Here is a 21,791-nt window from a genome sequence, read left to right on the forward strand (position 1 = left end):
GTGTGTGAAAAAAATATGGATTAAATCTAAGGCAAGCAAATACTCTTTTTTTCTCCACCTGCTCCCATTGCTTACATGTAATAAGGCTCAGAGGGCTGCAGAATCTCGTTTGCTCAGGAGATAGAATGTCTTCCTGCGTCTTGTGGCAATATGCATGGCCCTCCGTCTCTCTGAAATGCAGAGGGGACTCTATTATTTTGCCCTACTGAATATCCTGACATCATCTCACGGCCTAGGCATGGGCAGATGGTGTTCTTGCTTAGCTGTGCCTTTCACTGAGTTCTGTTGAAATTTGGCATCATTAGTATGCACTCTGTTTGCCAATGTTCTTCCACATATAAAATGTGGAATAAAAAAACGAGTGGAAGTACTAGGATTTTTATGTACCAAGGATGGAGTTACATAACTTAAAACAACATTACTGGAATTCTGCTGTGGTTTTGCTTCAGCAGATCAGTACTTAATGTTTAAGTAAACCATAAAGGTTTAGAAACATATAGATCTATAGTTCCATAGTTTGGCAGTGCTTTAGTTTTTTGTCCTCCTATTACTAAACTTGGGAGGCTGTTTTGGAGAAGGTTCACTTAAGGTATTTCTTCCTTTAAAAGTGGAAGAAAAGAAACTTTCATCTGAATTCACTGGGCTTAACACTGAGAGTTTAAAAGGCTTTGGAAATTGTTGGCTGAAGCCCTTGATACTGAGTTGGGTAATATCTCCTTGAATATTTACTTTAGTCAAGTCTATTTAGAGATCTTTTTTCTGTTTAACCCCCCACCCCCCTTCTCTCCTTATTTGTATTTATTTCCAGTACTAGATCAAATGACCAGTGAAATATAAAGCCTCACCTCTTAAAGAAAGGTACTTCAGGAGTTGTCAGTCTTATTCCCGTGGCCTGATTTTATTTTGTGCTTACATAAACTGAAGTAACTTGAAAGACTGGGTTTTGTACCCATCTCTGTTTTACTGCAGTTACGTATTGCATTGCCAGCAGGAAAGCAGTGTAATGCATGAATTTTAGTTGTTATTGGAACCAAACAGTTGAAATGCATGTTATAAAAAATGACCCAGTTAACCTTTTAAAGAAATACGTCTAATGGTTTCTTATCGCAGGTTTTGCTATAGGATTTAATATACAGTGACTTGAAGTTCGTTTATTTTTCTTCCTCCACACTTTTAATATAGTACACAAGTTTCAAAGACAAGTAAATATTAACATCATTTGGGGAATTATGTTGGTTTTAATGTTCTTTAATTAAGGACAACCAAATTCCTTTTTGTAGCTGTTTACTCTTTTTCATAATCTTCTCTTTCTCAGGATATAAATGAAGTACCCGATTACCCTTTATGCCTTCTGGCATTGTTAAAGTATGTACATGATATATCTTTCACACTAATAAAATCTTACTCAGTGGGAAGATATAGGAAGTAAGGCACCCTTGTATAGTGATGGTAATTCTGACATATCAGTCAGAGCAGGGAGAACTTTCTGTTCAGTGCATGATTGTTTTTGATTCTCTGCTAAACGTATAAAAGGAGAAAGCTCCACTGTTCAGTGTAGTTAAAAGGGAATCATAAGAAAGCTGACCTTCATCTGCCCTGGTCCACACCGCTTTGGGCTGGAGAAAGAGAAGAGAGGAGAATTTGCACTTGTTTTCTGGGTGAAAGAATCTGATAGTGTAGAAATGTAAAAAGCTTTGGAATCTTAATACATTCTAAAACTGTGTGATAAAGTTAATGGAAGCTCTTCACTGACTACCCCTTAGCAATCCGTACTCAAGCATAACATTTCCTGATGGTCAAATCATTGTCTCTTACTTGAAATAAAATTAAGTCTGAACTGCTAAAGGATTTTGGATGACTCTTGTTATCTCGTTGAAAGCTCGAACCAATATGCAGTCGGGGGTGTGTGTGTGTGCGTGTCTCTTTTGGTACAGACCGAGTAATTAGAGCTCTTTCAAAAATCTTACAAAACCCTTAAAGACTCTCCACACTTGCCTACTCTTTTATATGCTGTCCATGAAGCAGTGTCAGATGACTACTACTTTAGTTCAAACCCTGTATTTCTTTGTTTCTGTGATTAAAAGCTAAGCCTAAATTATTAGGAAGCCCTGTCAAAAGACACAATGGCTCAGACTCCATACAGTTGCTGTGAATTACTTATAAACAACTGATTTGTTCAAACCATGTCTTTTTGACTAGTGTAGAAAGGAGGGAAAAAAGGCATTCGACTAAAGGAAATCACCTTTCCAACTATAACATTTGTAAATGATGTTATTTTTCCCCCCATATGTTTTTTTTCTGAAGGGAACTAGTGTTCTCATATGGGTCTGGTAAAGGTCTCTATTTGGCAACGCAATGTTTAGTAATAAATGCAGCTTTCTAAGAAAGCGTGGTGGAGATAAAAAGTTTTGTACATTCATGGTGTTAGAGAAGGAGTTTCCTCGTCTAGAGAATGCTACATTTTAAACAAACAAAAAAAGCTTATTCAGCAGTTAAAGTCAACTTATTCTGTCAAAATGGTCATCCAAATTCTTTTGGAAATTGTGGCTGTTTAGATTTCAATGTGTATGCTTTTGCTTTTAACTGTGTTAGTCTCTTAAGTAATATTTGTGTTGATCATAGATGGGTGAAATTATATTTCCTTTCTCTTTCTAGTCATATTTAAGGATTGCCAGTTACATATACTTTACAGTGAATTTATATATACACACACACACAAAAACTATGATTTGCCAGTGGTTAAGCATGGATGTAATCTTAAATTTTAATTTCTCTATATGTTGCCATATGCATATGTCTTTAATTTCTCTATATTCCACAACAGACATATGCGTTTAAATGCCACACAAGTAAATAGGACTAAGCATGTAATTACAGGTCTCTGCTGAATTGGGGACAGGTAATTCTAAGCTAATGTACAGAGAGGGGACCTTGGCTTCTCTGTAACGATTAGTCAGAGAGTGTTCTGTAGATAACTGCAAACTTTGGCTCTAGAAAATATACTATTTTCAAGCCACACTTCCAGCAGTTGCACTCCGTTGGAATGGTTTGATTAAATAATATAGTGTTTTTACAGGAAATGTCATCTGAGTTATGAGGCCATTCATTCTGACAAATTACAAGTGAAGGTGCAGAGTGCTGTTAGTCTGTCTGTTCTTATTTCCTATTTTTTGTGTGTATGGACACATGCACACGCACACACATATGCATACATATGTATCCCTAAGATAAAGAGAAGTGAAAGAAGTGTGAAGTGGTCTTCCAGTCAACTGCCTAAACCAAATCTGGGTAGCAGCCAGAATCAGCATTTGCCTAACTAGAACATGTCAGAATTTTGGAAGCTTTAACCATGGAATATTTTATGATCTTTGCTGTGTTGGTTTTCTAATTTTATGTACTCTGTGATGAAAACAAAAATCCTGAAGTTTTTGTTAATCACACTTACCCTAATCAAAACGTATATGGTCTTTTTCTGATGGCTGTGAGGGGAAAAATGTGTTTTACAAGGTATATGTAAGTAACTTTGTTACACACAGCTGTACTTTGGCTAGCAGTTCAAATGACAATTTCTGGAAAAGCCAACTGAGTATTACTTGTCTAGTTATTATGAGGACCTTATCTAAAGCCCTCATTTCAGCTGATGCAGTAGCTGGCTCAGAAATACAGGTCAATTGTACTTACAGGAAACAGACAAACCAGGTTTGTAGGAGCTGTTTTCTTGCATGAATCTGTCAAGCTGTATCCATTCTTCTACTTCCAAAGCATAATGGAGTCAACATTTGTTAGGGAGAAAAAAATAAGATAGTGAAGATCCAAGTGTAAAGTGAGTTATCCATTATCATGGTTTTAAGCCGACTTCTCTCTTGTGAATTACCATCAGCAATGCCAAACCAAACATTCTTTGTAACTTTTCTTGTCCAGCTTTCCAAAAAATTTTACAGTTGAGGGGAAAAATATCTTTAACTTTTGTTTACTTGGAATTTAATTTGTTTAGGAAAGTTTTTAGCAAAGTGAATGGACCTTCTACACAATGCTGATATTTTGTCATTCATGAGTAAGATTTACTTTTGGTAGATCTATATTTTTTTCCATAATGACATACGGAGTTATTTCTTTAAAAATATATAGTGAAGCCGAATGTTTTACAAGCATTTTATTTAAGAAGTAAAACAGCCTAATTAAAACAATTGTTACACATCAACTCTATTGTTAAGGGACTTCATTTTCAGAAACCTGTATTTAAGTGGAGAGCAGAGGTTCCCCTAAAGCGGCCTACTTTGAAATGGATGCATCGGTGTTGTACTCTTAAGCATTGGGTTGTTCTGTAGACTTTGAGCCTTGAATGCACCCTACCTATTTCTTAAGCTGTCCATGACTGCAGTTTGAAGGCTTGCATTGTAGTCTGCTCATGTGTGTTTAGGAAAACTTCCTTCCCTGTCTCAGTATCTTGACTCCGGGCCAACACAAAACTAAAATACATATGCATTTCGTTTGTCCCATAGATATTGATCTTCTGTGTTAACCCTCAAAACACCAAGAGTTTCTCTGCAACTATAAGAGGGCTATAAAACTTTATTTAAAAAAAAAAATTGATTTTTTTTTTTCAGTGTAGCCTTGTGATTTTGAGAAAGGCTGCCTTGCATAATATACATAGTCTGATATCCTTGCTAAGTTGGCAGAAATGTTATTTCCCTTTCTGTATAAAATAAGTGTGATGGTGAGCAGTGTAGCTGGATGTCAAGAAACTTTCTGTTACGGAAATGCGAATGTGAAAAGGAAGTGTCAGAAGGTGAAATGCATGCAGAAAGGGTAAATGTGGTTCTCCCATTATGAGAAAATATTTCAAACATATAGTCTGTACTGTAATCCATCCCTGTAATATTTCTTCAGCCTGTAATAATGGATTCAAGTCCATTTAATGCTTTGCATATTATAAATTACTTTCTCTGTTATTTATGTTGTTTGCTGTGTTTGGATTCTTTGTGCTTCAACAATAACTTTGCTTCCTCCGTCTGTTTTGCTTTTATTTCCTCTGCTGTTTGATCCTGTGGTGAAATGATGAATTTGCACAACAGTGGTCTTTTCCATGAGAGTATGCCATGATATCCTAAGTACAGGGATCAAGCAAAAAGAGAAGTTTGTCTTAAGTGCTACCACACAACTCCTGTAATAGCAAACTAATTTGCAGGAGACTTTAAAGCTTGCAAAAGCAAGTATCAGGGGCTCTTTTTCATGTATGCCAGACATAGAAGCAGTTTTATTTTGGGTTAGTTAGTTTTTGGGGTTTTTTTTTGTTTGTTTGTTTGTTTTTACAGGGGTTCTTTTTTCTGTCTCATTAACAGAGAAATAGAATTACAAAATGACTACTAGGATGCTGGGTTATTGCCCTTGTTTGGTTTTTTTTTCTCTTTAATCCTGTCCATGCTCTACAGGAGCTGAAATGGCAGCAGCCTTTGCCCCTCATCCGCAGTCTGCAGTTGCAGCTGCCAAGCACCAGGGAATCGAATGTGGAAAAGACTGAAGAGGGAAATTTTGCACATGCGCTTGCATGATTGTTTATTAGCCCAGTCAGAGTCTTTGCTAATTGTAGCAAAGTTCAGAGCTTTAAAAGGAATTTGAGTAACTTGATATCCACACTGAATTTTTCTCCCCTTCAGTTTACTTTCCTTAACCATGTGTACTATAAAGCAACTTCTGTTATTGCTGAAGTTTGACAGCTGCATATCCAGCTATGGAAGGTGTGGGGATTTATTTATTTATTAAACTACACTTTTTGGTCTAGTAGTGAGGCTTATGTTGTGCATCTCACTATTAAATCTATTGGAAATGGAGGCCTAGTGTATTTTCTCATAAGAAAAGCTTCAAGGAAAACAACTACAGATACATCTCATAAGAAAGGGAGATGCTGGTGACCAGTGAGAATACCAAATGTAGGTTGGCAGGGTTTTTTAATGTTTTTTATTTTGCTTTTTGGGGGCAGTTTTTAATATCAAAGTCAAAACACCTAGCTGGAGTGTGAGGCTGTGTGTGTTTGTGGTAGTGGGATGTAGTGGGCTGAAGGATGGAGAGGCACAAGTGCAGTCATAGAGCTAATGTCTAGAGACTATGTTTGGTCGTAACTCTCTCTGGTGACAGTGACTGTTAAGTCCTTAACAGTATTGCAGAGGGAAAAAAAATTGTCATATGGGCTCTTCTGGCAACTGTCATGGTTCTGGATCTGAGTATGACTGCTCTTGCTATGGGAAGACTTGTACCCTAAAATCCTTTAGTCTCTTTAGTACTGTAGGTGATATATGTGCATAATGCCTTTTCTTGTGCTAGGTCAGCACTTTGTACTTGCATTACTGAAGAGTGACAATTTACCAACACTAAAAGTAAACCAAACTGCTCTTCTGGTTTAAAAAGGCTAATTAAAATGTCAAACTCTGCTAATTCTTGTCTGTGCTGAGGCCTTCTAGTGGTTTTGTTGTAAGTTATAATTTTAAATTTGGTTTTCTTCATGTGGTCTTAAATAGCACTTAACGGTAGAACTAATATTATCTAAAAAAGGAAATCAGAAAACAATGTAATGAGAGCTCAGTTAAAATATTCAATCTTCATTTTTGTAAATTTTAATAATGAAAACTACATTGTTGGATGTTTTTATGGAGTACCTAGGCATGATGGAGTACATGGTGTTATTCCTTAAATCTGCTTGTTAAGGAACATATTTCTTTTAGTACATGACTGACAGCAGTACTCAATAGCTATGGCTAGCTACTGCTCTGCTCGCACAGTCAGTGCTGGGGCTTGCCTATAAGTCCCTAAATATCTTGGGACTGACCTACTTGACTTGCCCATCCTTGTTTTTCATTCTTCACAGTGTATTTTGGGAATGTCTTACACTGAACCTTCTCATCCAAGTCTGTCTATTTTTTGCAAGTTTAGGGTCAAGAGCAAGCATCCAAAGGGACTGACATACTGTGCGTATGATGAAATGCGGTCTCTTGATGGAGGTGGTGTTTTGGTTTGGTTTGGCAGGGGGAGGGGGATAACTTCTGTGAGGACCTGTATGGGCCACTGAGTTTAGCTGCACTGTATAAATGCATGAGAGAAGCAATATATGGGTATGTATTTAAAAAATACACAGCACTTTAGATAGGAACTTTGATTTATTCTGATGATAACAATTTTGAAATAGGCAAAAGGTGAGATCATGGCTTGGCTGTCAGACTATGTAAACCCAAATCCAGACTCTAAAGCTGGGCAGTACTTCACAGATACCTGCAAATTGTAAGGATTCATAGCACTTGCTTGGCATACTGACCGGAAAGGACAAGCAGTTTCTGCTGCGAATGTTTACTTTTTTCTGTGAATTGAGCATTGTGTTGCATTGCCAGGAATAGCTAGTGCCACCTGCGGGAGCTTTGCTAGAACAGGGGGTTTTATAGCTCAGAGGTGCAGCATCAATTTAGAAAGCCAGATGGGAGAAGTACTATCACAATTTAATATCATCACAGGAGAGACATTATGCTGTTTTCTATTGGCTTGCTATAGTACAGCATGATAGTATGCGATGTAGGAATGAACTCTGACCAAAGTTGTGCATGTAAAAAGTGATGTTTTCAGAAATACTCATTATCGGTTTGTCTTTACAGAAAGAAGAGTACTAGTGCTTACTTATGCTAAAATAATTTCATGCAACCTGCACAGAAATGATTTATGTTGGGAATGAAAGGTACTACTCCTGCAAAAACTGATAAGGGCCTCCTCCTGTGATTTACTTTGGGTTAATGCACCAGAAGTAACCAGAAGTATATGTATTTCACCTTTTGAAACTAGCATCTTTCTGTTTAGACTTTGAACTTACACTCAGCAAGGATACCAGAGGATATACAGGTTATTTGATGAAAAGTGTCAATTGAGTTTTAATCTCTCTTCCTCCTCAGAGAAGACTCTGCGGGGTAGGTGTCCTCTTTGTTTCAGTTGGCATAGTGGCAGCGTATATGTTGTTAAGTAAAAAATCTTGCAGCATGATTGGACACTGATCAAATGTTGAATAAATCTCATCTTTTCAAGAAGTTCATTCTACACAAAATTTGAAGTTTTTTTTTTTTTTTTTTTTTTTTGGTCATGTTCCCTCCTAGACCTCGTATCCTCTATTACTTTGTAAAAGTACGCTGTCTTGACTTGCAGACTGAAACACAGTGATTAGTTGCTGAACTTGATCTGTTAGTGGGTTTGAAAAACCGTGACCAAAGCCTTGAGGTAGCACTGGGAACGGATTCAGAGCTAGTGGAAGGACGGGAGGAAGGAGATGATTATGTGTAGCAGTTTAACTGCGGAGAAGCCAGACACCTCATTCCTTATAGTAGAACATTTATGATATTTTTCATATTCAAATACAGTGTCTAACAGTAAACCAGAATGAAGGTGGTGAAGGGAACTCTGTGATTCGGTCTTTGCTTGAGGGGAAAGAGTTGGGTTTTTTGGGTGCTGGTGCAATGTGAATGATTAGGCCCAGAAAATAGTCAGAGGATGCTGCAGCCTTGTACTGTTTTAAAGAATGAGGGAAGAGATAGGTGATGTTACCATGACTTTCATTGACAGAGAAAGTGACATGCAAAGGAGGCTTGGCACCTTCTTGGTAACATAGCTTAGATAGTCTTGTTTGGAGCAGCTCATCTCTTGGTGTAGTTGCCTTTGTGTCACTATTACAGGCCTTTCTGTGGAAAATAAGCTGCAAGGGTGACCTGGTTTGGCAGTGTCAGTGAAATATGTGGCATCCTATAAAAGACAGCTTGGAACGTTTCAGTATGTGTTGAGATGCAGTGGAAAAAAGCCAAGAGATCTTTGCGGGAGTTTGAAGGAGAGGACTGGTGGAGCGGGGAAACCGTACTTCACCCCCACATCACAGACACACATTCCAGAAGGGAATGAAAGGAGCCATTAGAATTCTGTGCTATTTTGAAGGAATAAATATTAACGTGAAATAACACTTTAATCTTAAACAGGTACTGCTATGTTACTTAGGGGTGGTGGAGAATTGAAGCAGCACTGAGGCTTGATGGCATGTTGTGCATCCTCATTTCTTTCCTTTCCCTCTGTTTTATTTTGAGTTTCTTTCAGTGTCACTTCTTAGTTCGTGTGAAAGAATTGTGTTAGTGTTAGCATATAAACTCATTTTTATGGTTTATGTGACCCAGGATCAAAGCTATTCCCATGAGTTTCAGAGCAGCAATGCCTTTGATCTAGAAGGGATTTGTAGGCAAACAAACTGCAAAAACTAGGTCCAGGGTGGATGTCCTTTTTGTCTAATGAAGTTGCATACAGTCTTAAACAGCCAAATTTCAAGTTCTGGTTGTTTTAATGTAGATGAGAATTTTTCCATAGCCTTCCTTGAAATCTGGAGTTCATCCTGTAACCTGACACTTTCTGATTGCTGTTTTTGGGGATCTGCAAATGATGTTGCATTTAGAAAGTGAAAAGTCCTGTACCATTCACCTGAGAAGCATGGCATTCTGTGCAAGGAAAAACTGTTAATACCCCTTTTCTCCCCACCCACAGTATAATGCAATGTTGGGGGGGGTATTTTAAATTAAGCAGGAAGAACTCTCTCTCTCTCTCCCCCCCCCCCTATTTTTTTTAATAAACCAGCAGTTGGCTTTACTGTTAACAGCACAGCGTGTAACATGGAACTTAAGGGTTTCAGTTGTTTTACATATATTGATCTGTATTCATGAAACACTGTCTCTTTAATCTGTAAAAGGCTGACTTTAAAAATGAAATACAGTATTTTAAAGGAATATAAAGTGGTGACAGCAGAAGCAGATCTTAATAATAGTGGTGCTGGTTGTGCCTCTGGAAAATCAGAAAGTGCAGTGTCTATTTAAGGCACTATATGTTGAAGAGTATTGAAGAAATCCAATCAACTTCCTTAAATTTGATCACTTCCAGCTATTTGGAATAGATGTGGTCTAGGGGTTAGATGTGGTCTAGAGGCTAGTGGTCTGACACAGAAGGGGGTTAAGGTTAGATTTTTGGTTAGTGATGTTAGTTGTTCAACATAAATACATACTTTGACTCCATAGTTACGACTGCAAATACTGCTATGATTAACAATAGTTTCTTTCAAACTAGTTGCTTTTTAGAGTACAGCTATAAATTGCTGGGAGAATAAAAATGGAACAGAAGAAGCCTTTTCTCTAATGAAAAAAACTCCATGAAACTTGAAAATTGAAAAGCACAATACTTCAATTAATAGTTATTTTGAATAATTTGAAAATACTTGATATATTTTTAGCAAAGTACAGTTAATTTGAGAGACTAGGATTGTATTTGTCTTGAAATACAGGTAGCTAATATTTTTCTTGAGCATGCTTTTTAAAAAATATCTTTTAGTCACTGGTGTGCTATAGTTTTGAATGCTTTCTCATGAATTCAGCTATAGCATGATACTGTGGTGGAACCCATGTTTAAAGGAACTGAGGTCTTATTTTTCGTAAATTTAAAGCTGATCTGCAGTTTGCAGCAGCTCAGGATTTTAAAGGCAAACCAGTCTACCATGAGGAACAATGAATTCTTTTGAACTAGGACCTCCCACTATGCCCATTTGGGTGGCCCTGGCTGATTATGGCATGTGAAAATGCATGGTCACAGCTCTGAATATTTTTGGTTACTGTTAAGAGTTTTTGCTTACTTACCTAAGAAACATAAACAGTGTAGCTGTGTTTATTCACAAATTATGGATGCATACATATTTCATTTCAAGTTCTATTACTGGGGTGTTCCATGAAAAAGTGCTTGGAGGAGTGAGCAGTAGGTAGCAGTGCAAAAAATGGAGCTTTGAGTGATGGATTCAGAAATACTAAGTATATACCATGTGGACTACGAGAATAGCTGAGTCAAAGGTGAAGGAATAATTAAAGCTATATCAATAATTATATCACAAAAGCATTGGAAGCATCCAATAGAAGTGTTTTTATAAGGTCCTTTTATGATCCATATTGATTTTTTTTTTTTTGGTAACCAAAAGTTTGCAATAAGATTCTTTGAGTTAGTGGAGCCTGTTTGTTTAGAAAGTGGGCAAGACTTACATTCCCTTAAATTTTATTAACAAGGTTATACCCCAGATGCTGCTGGATTTTTACATCAGTCCTGCTTGGTGTCACTGAAGGAGGAGAGGCTTACCTTCCTGGTTGGATTAATAGTATTTGTCAAAGATTTCCCTCCTAGCTTAAATTCATGAACCTCATAAATAAATAAAGGAATGCTAAAACTCTCTCTTCTGGTTTTTGATTCATTTAGAATTTGGTATGTTACAGAAGGCAAGAGCACAGTTTTAAATTTTTTTAAAATAAATATCTCCTCCTTCCACTAGCTTTGCTATACCTCTCAGAGAAGAAAACAAAAGCAAACAAATCCTTCAAGAATTAAGTTTATCCTGGTTACGTAAAGAGAAAACTTGTACCTTAATTACTTGATGATATGACGAGCAGGGGAGGAAAAACGTGGATTTTTTTTAAAGTTGTATATTATATTCTGCAATTTTTTAGCAAAAGGGTGGAGCCAGTTTACATTAATGAGAGGGGAAAAATCAAACTTTCGAGAACTAAAATACATGGATTTCCATGCTTTTTAAAGTGATCACTTATAATACTACTCTGGGTCACCTAGTTTGACCTCAGTTTATATGTGTAATTTTTAGATTTGCAGATGATACTGAGGGGAAATGTTGAAGGCTATTGTATACTGGTACTGCCATGTTTGCATCTGGTTGAACTGTTCTGGTCCTCTAAACATACGCTATACCTGCTGTCTAGAGGAAGCTACGAAACAGCAACGCATTTCGGACTGTATTACTGAAAATCTCTGGAGATAGTGACAAGTGTTTCATGACAGTGTTTTGAAGATGGATTTTTCTGGGTGCAGAGGTCTGCTTTCTTTAGTTTACAGCCACTATGTTAGGCCTCCCTGACTGTCTGTTATTGTGCTGCAGAGCTGCTGAATTGGTAAATCTGTGAAAAAATCCATTAGTGGAATGGTAGAGGTCAAATTGCCTTAGATTACCCAAATGAGTTCTTGAAACAGACAGCTGTTATAGCTATGGAAAGTCTGAACTTCTTCAATAAATACCCTATTTCACATGCAGTATTTGAATGATCCAGCTTTCAATCTACCATTCCATTATTAAGAAAGCCAAGGTCATTCAATGCCCCTTTGAATCCTGTTTGGTTTTGTGCAGGAAATGATAGGTCATGCTCCATAGAGATGAGCCCAGGCACTGCACTAAATGCCTGCGAAGTGAATGTTGGCAGGCATCTTTAAGCGTAATGCTTTCTGGTGCTGAATTTTGATGACACAAAAGCAAGGTTGTAACTTTATTAGAAGATCAAGTAGCAAGAAATGTTGGTCTGTGTTAGAGAAGGAAATTTGTACTTATATAAATAAAAATTAGGACAGAAAAACCCAGGAAGAAGGTTATATTGTGTTGGTTTTTTTCTTGCTCCTATTTAGATTTTCTACAAATGGTCAATAAAAATCCAAAATTATTTCTGAGATTACTGATCTTACTTCATTAACATTTCACTGACTTACTGCATGAGCATTTTCATGGTTAAATCCACTTACATATATTTTTTTAATTCTGTGTTAACTCAACTCTCCTCCTCCCCTCCCCCCACTCCAAAAAAAAGTACATAGGTATCAATTTATACCCTGAATTTGTAATATGAACCCATTTATTTAAAACCTAGAATTTACAGAAGGCATTTCCTTGAATTTTGAAATGAGTCATAGTAGTAAATATTGTATTTATTCACGTGACTACCTAAATGCTCTGTGTGATTCACCAGTTCTAATCAACTTTACTAGTAAATCGCTGGATAGCTGGAATTTGATTTATAAACTTTCTTGATATTCACAAACAGTATGTATCAGATCACTGAATGAAAAGCATTGGAGGTGAGCTTGCCAAGTCTTTAGTCTTGGTCAGTATATTTGTTTTTGCCAGCTGTTTAATGATGATAAACATAGGTAATTAACTTTGAGCAACCTGTTTGAAAAACAGATGCAGGGTTTTTTGGGGCTCTTCTTTTTTTTCCTCTTTTTTTTTTTTTTTTAAATTCCCTTCTGGAGAGTATTTTTCTGTTTTACAGCAAATTTATAAAGGATTTTGGAGACCATTAAGTGTTTATAGTTGTTTAAATTCTCTGCTGAGGCCACATTTGTTTAATAAATTTGTGACAGTGTCCAGCTCTGTGATCCGTGAACTCGCATGTATAGATATTTAGGTGGATAAGGTTTATCACTGTTAATTTTAGGGTGATAGGCAGTTGAAAGAAGATTTTCAGCTCGTTCCAAATGTTCAGTAGTATAATGTTGTGTGGATGAAACATCTGTGTTAAGGATGAAGTTTTGCAGTCCTTAAGCAAAATACTGAATCAGTGCTAATTCCTGAACAGGAGCTGGTGGATTTGATCTCAAGTGGAGGTGGTGTAGAAAATCATATGTAGTAGAGTTTTCATCAACTAAATATGAGACTAGTTTGTCCCCCAGGATATGATGGTGGATCCTAACCTCAAAAGTATCTATTGTCTTTCTAAGCCTTTTACACATATGTGAATCTTACATGACAAATATAATCACCCTGGATAGGACACCTGATATAAACCTTGTCACTTACATTGCTTAAAAAAATCCTGCACACTTGATGTATTTGAGAGCAAAATAGTTTTGTTGAAAAAAGAATTGTGAGCCATTTATTTTGTTGATGTTCCCCCTCGGTTTTGCAACAGGACAAGCTGGGGAAGCCTCCCAGAGCTCTGTATTTGCTCTCCAGAATTCTGTGCACTGAATCTGCTCTTTTGTGACAACATTGTTACAAACAGGAGACTTAGTGACTTCATTAGGAACTCTGACTGTACAGCTAATGCATCTCATGCTATACACTCTGCATAATACTGTATACAGCACTGTACACATGAATTGTCACCCAGGTAAAGTCCCTGTCCCAAGTGGAGCAGAGCTTCCTTGGGCCAGAGAACCTTGCTTTTTCGTTTGTTTTCATATCATCTGTCTGACCTTGAGGTTTGCTTGTATAAGAGGGCGTGCCAGTCCAACTGGTGATGGGAAAATATTCCAAAGAGCTTTTAAAAAAAAAATAAAAAAATTCATGATACAAAATCCCAGTCACTGTGTGCTGGCTGCATGTTGACCATCAGCCAATAGTGGAGTAGGGGCGTAAAACTGCTAAGATAAGGTGGGCTCACTGCCTGCCTGAGAAGCCTTTTCCTCCCTCCCCACTGCTGGGATGGAAGAAATGTCAGGGTTGTACAACATATTGAAGCTTGAAGTAAACGGCGTTTTTTGAATGCAGGCTGGCATGGCCCTCTGAGTGAGTATTTTGTTCAGCAGTACTTGGGGGTGAGCAGCCCTTCCGCCCCAGCTGACGGACTTCCAGCTGGGAATTCACTTGGGGGTAAAAATATTCACACTTAAAGACAAAAGTCCACCAGGCAGTATTGCGGTTAGTGTCTAGTGAGTTTTGTTTGTTTATATATCTAACATTTAAACATGGAAATGATGTAAGCTGAAAATGCATCCTTCATGGGGGGCATGGGAGTGTGCTGCTGAAACATGCTGGTTTTGCTTGAGAAGGCTTTCTTTGCTTTGTGTCCATTAGGTCTTGCTCAGCCTGTCTCTGCTGAGATGCCAGATAAAACACCAGGTGGTACAGAACCTGTCTGCAGGAGTGAAGGTTAGTTTTTGTTTGTTTTCCCTGAGAAGTCTTTTATTTTCTTGACTAAATATTGAAGAAAAGAAGCATTGAAATTTTGTGAAGAATTTTTAAGTCAAAAATGAGTTTTCCTTCCTGTCCTTAAAACTACAGGAGAGCTGAATTAACTTTGTGTCTGAATATTTATCTAAATAGCAGTAACTTTTCAGTTATTTGTGTATTTTGCTTACTTTCTCCCTGTATCTACCACATTATTCTTGATAATACCAAAATAGGTGATATGATTTGGAGAGGACCAGTGGCTAGCGAGGATTTCCTCTTTGGAGAAGATGTTTTGTCCCCTTCAGATATGGAGATCTCATTGACTGATGTCCATTTTTTTATATGGGATACTTAAGTCTCATAGAACCAAAGCTGAAATTTAAACATTTGCGTGAGGGGTTTGATGCAAGGAGGAATGAATGTGCATGATTTTCACTAAAATCAGTGGAATCTTGAAGTGTTCGGTCTGCCTGAGAATCAGACCACTGTTTTGTTTGTTTGTTTGTTTGTTTGTTTTCAGGACCATTAACTTTAGATACCCACATCTGAAAATGTGGTACTTGATTTTAGGGAAAACTTGTTATTTAAAATCTATTAATATCTTGCATATTTGAGTCCTTCTTCAGAACCACTGCCGGAATATTAGTGTTTCATTAAAGTATTTTATAAAATAATTTATTTACTATTTCAGGTCAAGGTTGTGAGGTGTCTTTGTGTAGCTCTTGTCTACGCTTGCTGTCTGTGTCATGGCTGTCCTCCCACACAGAAATATATGAAAACTTGAAATGTTTGAAAAAAAAACAAAATTTGAAAATTCACTTGAATATGTATTTTGTTTTGAATAAAACTTGCAGCTCAGGCTGCTGCTTACTGTTTTCTGGGCAAGCCTAAAGTTACACATCTCAGAATTTTATTTTTAAATAGTTGCACTTAAACATTAATTTGAACTTTGGAAAGGAATCGTGGAATAAACTGCAATAATAATTTCAATAGGCACATCAATAACAGCAGAGAAATAATTCCCTTTACATGGAAGGAAATTTAAGCTATGCTGAACTACGAAGAGCCTTTCAATCCAGTTCTTGTTTTATTTACTATATAGCTCAATAGATATTACTATGAGAACTCTCAATACAAGAATTAGAAACAGCTAGAGCTAGTCTTTCAAAGGACTGAGGTCGGTCAGTCTGTCTGTCTCTCACTCTCTCTATAATGATTCACATTCTGTGGGCCCACCTTATAAATAAATCTTTACTTTAAAAATACTGCAGTGAAGTCCAGTTGCAACCAAAGTCCAGTTAGTATCTTGCTGATTGCTTTCCTAAAAGCAGCCTACGTGATCACAGCCTTGGTTCTCCTAAGTAGTAATGAAGTTTGAATGTTTTATGATATAAATTACCAAGTAGGCAATTGTGTTGAAACACAGAATTTCTTTTTGACTGTGAGAAGATAGCAAATATTGCTGAGTTTCAGTTCTCCAGCCTCTAAGAGGAACTGGGGTAAACCAGCAGTTAAACATAGAGATGATTCAAAGACTTAAGATCAAATTTGGGGGGGAAAAATCACATGCTCTGTGAAAGGTGACTTTATTTTCTCTTACTGCATTTTAATTCACCACCTAAGCAACTGCCAGTGTGTGAGTTGTAAGGTTTGGTTTGGCTTTATGTCAGGAGTTACAGAGGACAGGACTTGTGATAGCGTAGAGCTCTAAGCGGCCTGGAGCAGGGTCCAGGGGAAGGAAGGGGAGTAGGTGGAAAGAGCTGCAGAACATCGTTAAGGCTGGAGCCATATCAAAGGCCATCAAACACAGATTGATTCCCATCCTTGAAGAAAGATGGGTGAGGGCTGTGAGCTGGCATACGCATCTGTTAAACACTCAAAAGACAGTCTTTGAGGTTAGAGAGGACATCCCAGCTACCAGTTCGCAGCCATTTCCTGCTCATTCCAGCCCCAAATTGCAAGGTTGGCGCTGAATAACAGTTTGTTCATGCCTGGGTACGGGTGAGGGAGGCAGGGAGCTGTTTGTTTCATTTTGGTTTTGGAAGACTCCCATGAAGCCTGCAGTGTCTCTCGGTTTCTGTAAACGTGGTTTCGTTTTACCAGAATTGCCAACAGGTAAAGAAACATTCCAGAAACATTTTTGCAGTCTAGAAACTGCCCAGAGGGTCTTGTTCAATACCTCACATCAATTGTAGGTTATTTGCTTCTTAAGAAAGGTGTTAAGGGACAGAAAAATAAAGTAAATCTTGCAAAATATGCGCAAAGCCCTTAGGTAGCTACAGACTTTCAATTTGCTTGAAAAATGGTCCTTTTGAGAAGCATTATTTCCAAGGCTCATTGTGTGCCCAGCAGGTTTGGAATTCAGGGCAGGAAGGGATGGAGGTGTATTATAAGAGGTCTCAGTTTTTTCCTTTTTTCTCCTCACAATCAACGTTCTCCCCCTAGAATTTCATAGGTGTGCTGTTGACACCAAGAGCACTTTGAGTAAAAAAATGCTTCCTTTTTTTTTTTTTCCAGAGAGATGAGTTTTCTACATTTATGCAAACCCTGTGCTAGATGCTGTACCTCAGAGCTTTACCTCAAAACTTTTGATGAAAATAAAGTCTTGAAACATTGCTTAATGTATATAATAAGAAAAAATAAATTTCATATTATTGCAGCTGGAACCATGCATGTTGCATGTAACAGCATGATACCTATGTTTCTGTGCAGACTTGTATGAAGGATTAGCAATGGAAGCTCAAACTATATAGATTCTAGTGGTGTACTCTTCAGGGAATTCTCCTTTTCAGGGAACTTGAAATTCTTCAAAATACTTTGGTTTGTCAGAAACAGTCTTAAGGACACTTCCTTTACATGGGTTGCAGAGTGGCACAGGGTGTCAAATGATTAAAAAACTGGGGTCTTGGATAACTGCAGATATTTGTAACTTGGGCAAGTAATTTTTATTATTCATAGAAGAGTATCTTCAATTAGTACTATGGTGGACTCTGACAAATTGAACATATATCTTTATAAAGCACAGATAAGCCAAGTTTGGCTTGCAAGTGTGGCATGCATACTATGCTTCTGGAGTTGTTCTTCCATGTGAACTTCTGCAGTTGTTGGATATTTGCTTGCTGTGCAAGTGATGCATATGTGAAAATAAAACTTTTGGAAAGGTCTATGACTTGAAATTGCAAGGAAGTCTAAACACAGTAATTAGGCTTACTCCATGGCACACTATTCTTTCCTCCTATCTGAAATTTCCACAGCCTTGTTCTCTTTCTCATAGTAGTTTCTCTTCTAGCTGCCCTTTGTGCTCGCCTGATGTACATTTTTGTGTTGTACAGTAGCATCTGATGTGTATCTGGTCAAGCAGTCACATAATATCACGTCATGCATGTTATCAAGGAAAGCTAAAATTGGAAAACTTTTCCTGACGCCAAATTTATCTACAGTGTTTAGGAGTACCACAATTAAGTCCTCTCTAGTTTTTTTTGTTGTGTGGGGTTGTTTTTTTTGTTTTGTTTTTTGGGGGGTGTATTCCAAATTCCAAGTTGTGTGCTTTGGAATTCATACAAGATTGTGACTTAATCTCCCACATATGCAGAAGACATCAAAAATGACTGTCTACATCATCAGGAAACTGTGTATTTTTATATACAGATATAAAATATATTTATATATAAAAGGTGGCAGAATCGCATTGCACTTCAGCTGCAATTTCATGGTAAAACTTGCTGCAGTATATTAACTTTCATGACACTCCATGTTTTATAAGCCACTGGACTGAGAAAGGCCCAAAGCTGAATAACTTTCAACAACTGGAAATGATTTTAACCAGATCGAAGTAGTGCATTCTGAGGTACTCTAGATCAATTACTAAATTAGTGATGTTGGCCAAGTAAGCCATTTATAGCATAAAATATAGCTAATAAAGCTTATGAGATAATGCTGAGTCTTCATGTTCAAAATATAGTTATAACTGTATCTTGCTGTGATAATGCCTTTGACATTTTTCAAGCAGTTTGTATAAAAATGCACTTTAATACAGGTATTTTGTTTACTAAAAACAAAATATGAATTAATCTGGATGTTTTATTTTTAATCATTCTATAATAAGTGTGTATTAATCATGAAATAATAAATAAAAATGAATCTTTACTTAGAAACCTGATCTTATGTCTTGATGAAACTGCTCTACTAAAAAAAAAACCCCAAACATTATACTAATGTCTTCTAATGAAATCAACAGTGCTACAAGTTAGAATTTCTACACTTTGAGAGGCTTCATTTTTTTTCATAAGTACTCTGCTATTCTTGCTTTTAAAGAATGTTATGATAATGTTTGCTGAAAAGAATTGCCAGGCATATGGCAGTAACAGCTTTAGCACTGACTTGTAAGATACACTTGCCTAGTCTTTGATCATATGCATCTCTGTATTTACTTAGTGTTTATACAGTTTACTTATCTGTAGGAATGTTTCACTGATCCAAAATACGACCGAGTCAGAATTAAGAACAGAGTGTTTAATTTCTCATGTATGAAGTATCACTGCTACTTACATGCATAAACATTTATGTGAACTTTATTTCCAGACATCTTGTTGCTGCTTCTCTTTTCAAAGTAATATTCTTGCTATGGTTGGTTTTGAAATAAGGTGTATTTGTTGATGCATGCTTCTAACAATTAGACTTTCACGTTTGTAAGGGTGAAACTGGATTGACCGAAGTGTTGGCAAGGTATCTGATTAGCTGGAAACTTTTCAGAAGTCAGTGTTGCTTTAACCTAGCGGTGCCCCTCCTTGCCTCTCACCCCCTGACCCACTGCTCCATATACCCTAGTTAAACCATGGAGCACACAGAAGCAGACAATTGAGAAATGAGCTTCCTGTAATTAAGTTACTGTAACTTAGTCCTTGACTGGAGGGTCCCCAGTGAGTGGGCAGATTATTTGCTTTTCTGCTGCCTCTTCTGTCAAACCCTTTAGAGTCAACAGTTACATCTATAAATGTCACTGCTTGCTTTGTGCTATAGGAAAAAACAGTACCTGGAGATTTTGTTGCTGCAGAGATGTAATACGTATATCCCATGTGAAAAATATTTTTCAAGAAGCTTGTGTAGTTATCAAGGAATAGTAGACGAACAACTTAAGAGAAAAACACCCCACCATGATCCACATATAACTTTCTTAACTGTTTTCCTACAGCAAAGCTATTATATTCCGTTTACAATAGATGCAGTTAGAACAGTGCACTGTGTCAATACCAGGAAGTGGACTGAGCATATTTCTGTTTTAGCTTGCAAAAGAATTGCCATTTGTTCTGTGCCACAGAGCAAATCTCATGTTTGCTGAAAAGTCACTCTTAAACTTGTAGTATAGTCAACATTTGGAAATTAGACTGTGACAGTAGAGCCCCGCCTGTTGTGCAGATTCCCCCTCACGCTTGTAGAGAGGCTGCTGTAGTTCACAGCTGCTGCTTCCGAATGGTATTTGGAGCTTGGCAGTTATTCATTCGCAACACTGAGGGGGATGATTGCTATATTTTTCATCATTCTGAAAACCTGTAGTAGGTTTCTCTGATCAACCTAATTGGGTATTTTGGTTGTTTTTCTATGCCTTAAATAGAAATCTTTGAAGAGAAAGATGTGATGAAGCTAAACTCCCACGTACACTTCTTTCTCTCCCCCAACCCCTTCTTTCATTAAGCAAGTGCTATTACTTCCCCCACCTGGATCCTCCCTTACTGTCTTTGTCCTTCATACTAGCATCCTGAAGGAAACTAGTGATACACCTGTGCTTTATAAACAGGCAAGTCCCAGGGGAGAAAAAGATTATATCATTGCAAAATATCCTACAGTAACAGCAATGTTTTTCCTCGCATTGTGTACCTGATGATACTAGTGGGAGCCTACCAGCTGTTACTCTTCTTATTCATGGTAAGACTCAAATTTGTTTTATAACTTCTCTAACACGTTTGCATGCTATTTCTGCTGTAACATTTGGCTGTTGCACAAGAAAATACATGTAAACATAGCCCTGTAAATTTTAAATTTTTCCTGCTAGATCATACTGATGCTATTTTTTGTTGTTGTTGTTACATTTGAAGTGTATTTCCACCTCCAAATTCCACTAAGGCCTATTCCTTTGTGGCAGGAATCCCAGGGTAAGGTTGTTCAAGTTAGTAAATACTACATGTTGCCTTCTGCAAAGCACTGTGGAGGTTTTCATAGGACGCATAGCAATGTACTGTCACATGCCGTATTTATTGGCATGTGCTGTGGCATACAGTTGTCATTACAATTTATTATTACCCCTTTTCAAGTAATACAAAAGTAGATGGGAAAATGAAGCATCTTTTCTAAAGCTTCTTCAGATCTTAACTGTATGTGAAGTCACAGATAACTATGGTAATAGTGCACTCCTAGGCCTAATGGTTTATCACTGGTGTGGGAGGGGAGCATGTGTGTGCTGATGGATGGTGATACTTGACTGTATACTCTGTCTCCCTACTCCTGTTTATTGGAGCTAGTTTCTCTCTGCTCCTTGTCCCCTCCTCTGTTTCCTCCAGCTCCTTGCTGCCTAACTGAGGAAAAGAGGTGTCTGGAATAAACAGTGTGTTTTGTGAGACTTACAGAAACTGTCTGACTGTGTTATTTTGCATGCAAGAACTTGCCGCCATCAAATGAAACTAGAGGTGTGGAAGTCGAAACAAACAAAAGATCTTGGCTCTTTATGTAGAAGGTGGTAGACATTGTGGACTTCCTTGCCAAAGGCTATTGTCAATGCAAAAAGTTCATGAGTTGAAGGGGAGACCAGAGAAATACCTGGAAACAGCTCCAAATAGAAAAGCCACTGCAAACCAAGGAAAATCCCTTTAACTGAAAATAGTTGGAAGCTAGCAAAACACTGGGGTGAAGTATCATGGATGCTTGCTGCATTCTTACCTTCCCCAGCCATCTGTTTATGGCTGCAACTGAAGACAGAATATCGTACTCTTAGTCTGAGTCAGCATGGTGTTTCTCAAAGTATCTCCATGTAATCTTCCTG

The 21,791-nt window shown here is 37.5% G+C and overlaps 1 protein-coding gene across 2 annotated transcripts in view; it reads left to right on the top strand.

Moving 5' to 3' along the window:
- The window catches only part of PLEKHG1 (pleckstrin homology and RhoGEF domain containing G1), a 134,882-nt gene that overhangs the window by 13,629 nt on the left and 99,462 nt on the right, over positions 1-21,791 (top strand). For both annotated transcript variants that reach the window (XM_013957679.2, XM_067293564.1), the window contains exon 2: positions 14,663-14,737. In XM_013957679.2, the coding sequence (XP_013813133.1) occupies positions 14,689-14,737 (49 nt within the window). In that variant the 5' untranslated portion in view covers positions 14,663-14,688. The remainder of the gene's footprint in view (positions 1-14,662; positions 14,738-21,791) is intronic.

This window comes from Apteryx mantelli, chromosome 3 (assembly GCF_036417845.1).
Source record: "Apteryx mantelli isolate bAptMan1 chromosome 3, bAptMan1.hap1, whole genome shotgun sequence".
Classification (NCBI taxonomy): domain Eukaryota; kingdom Metazoa; phylum Chordata; class Aves; order Apterygiformes; family Apterygidae; genus Apteryx; species Apteryx mantelli.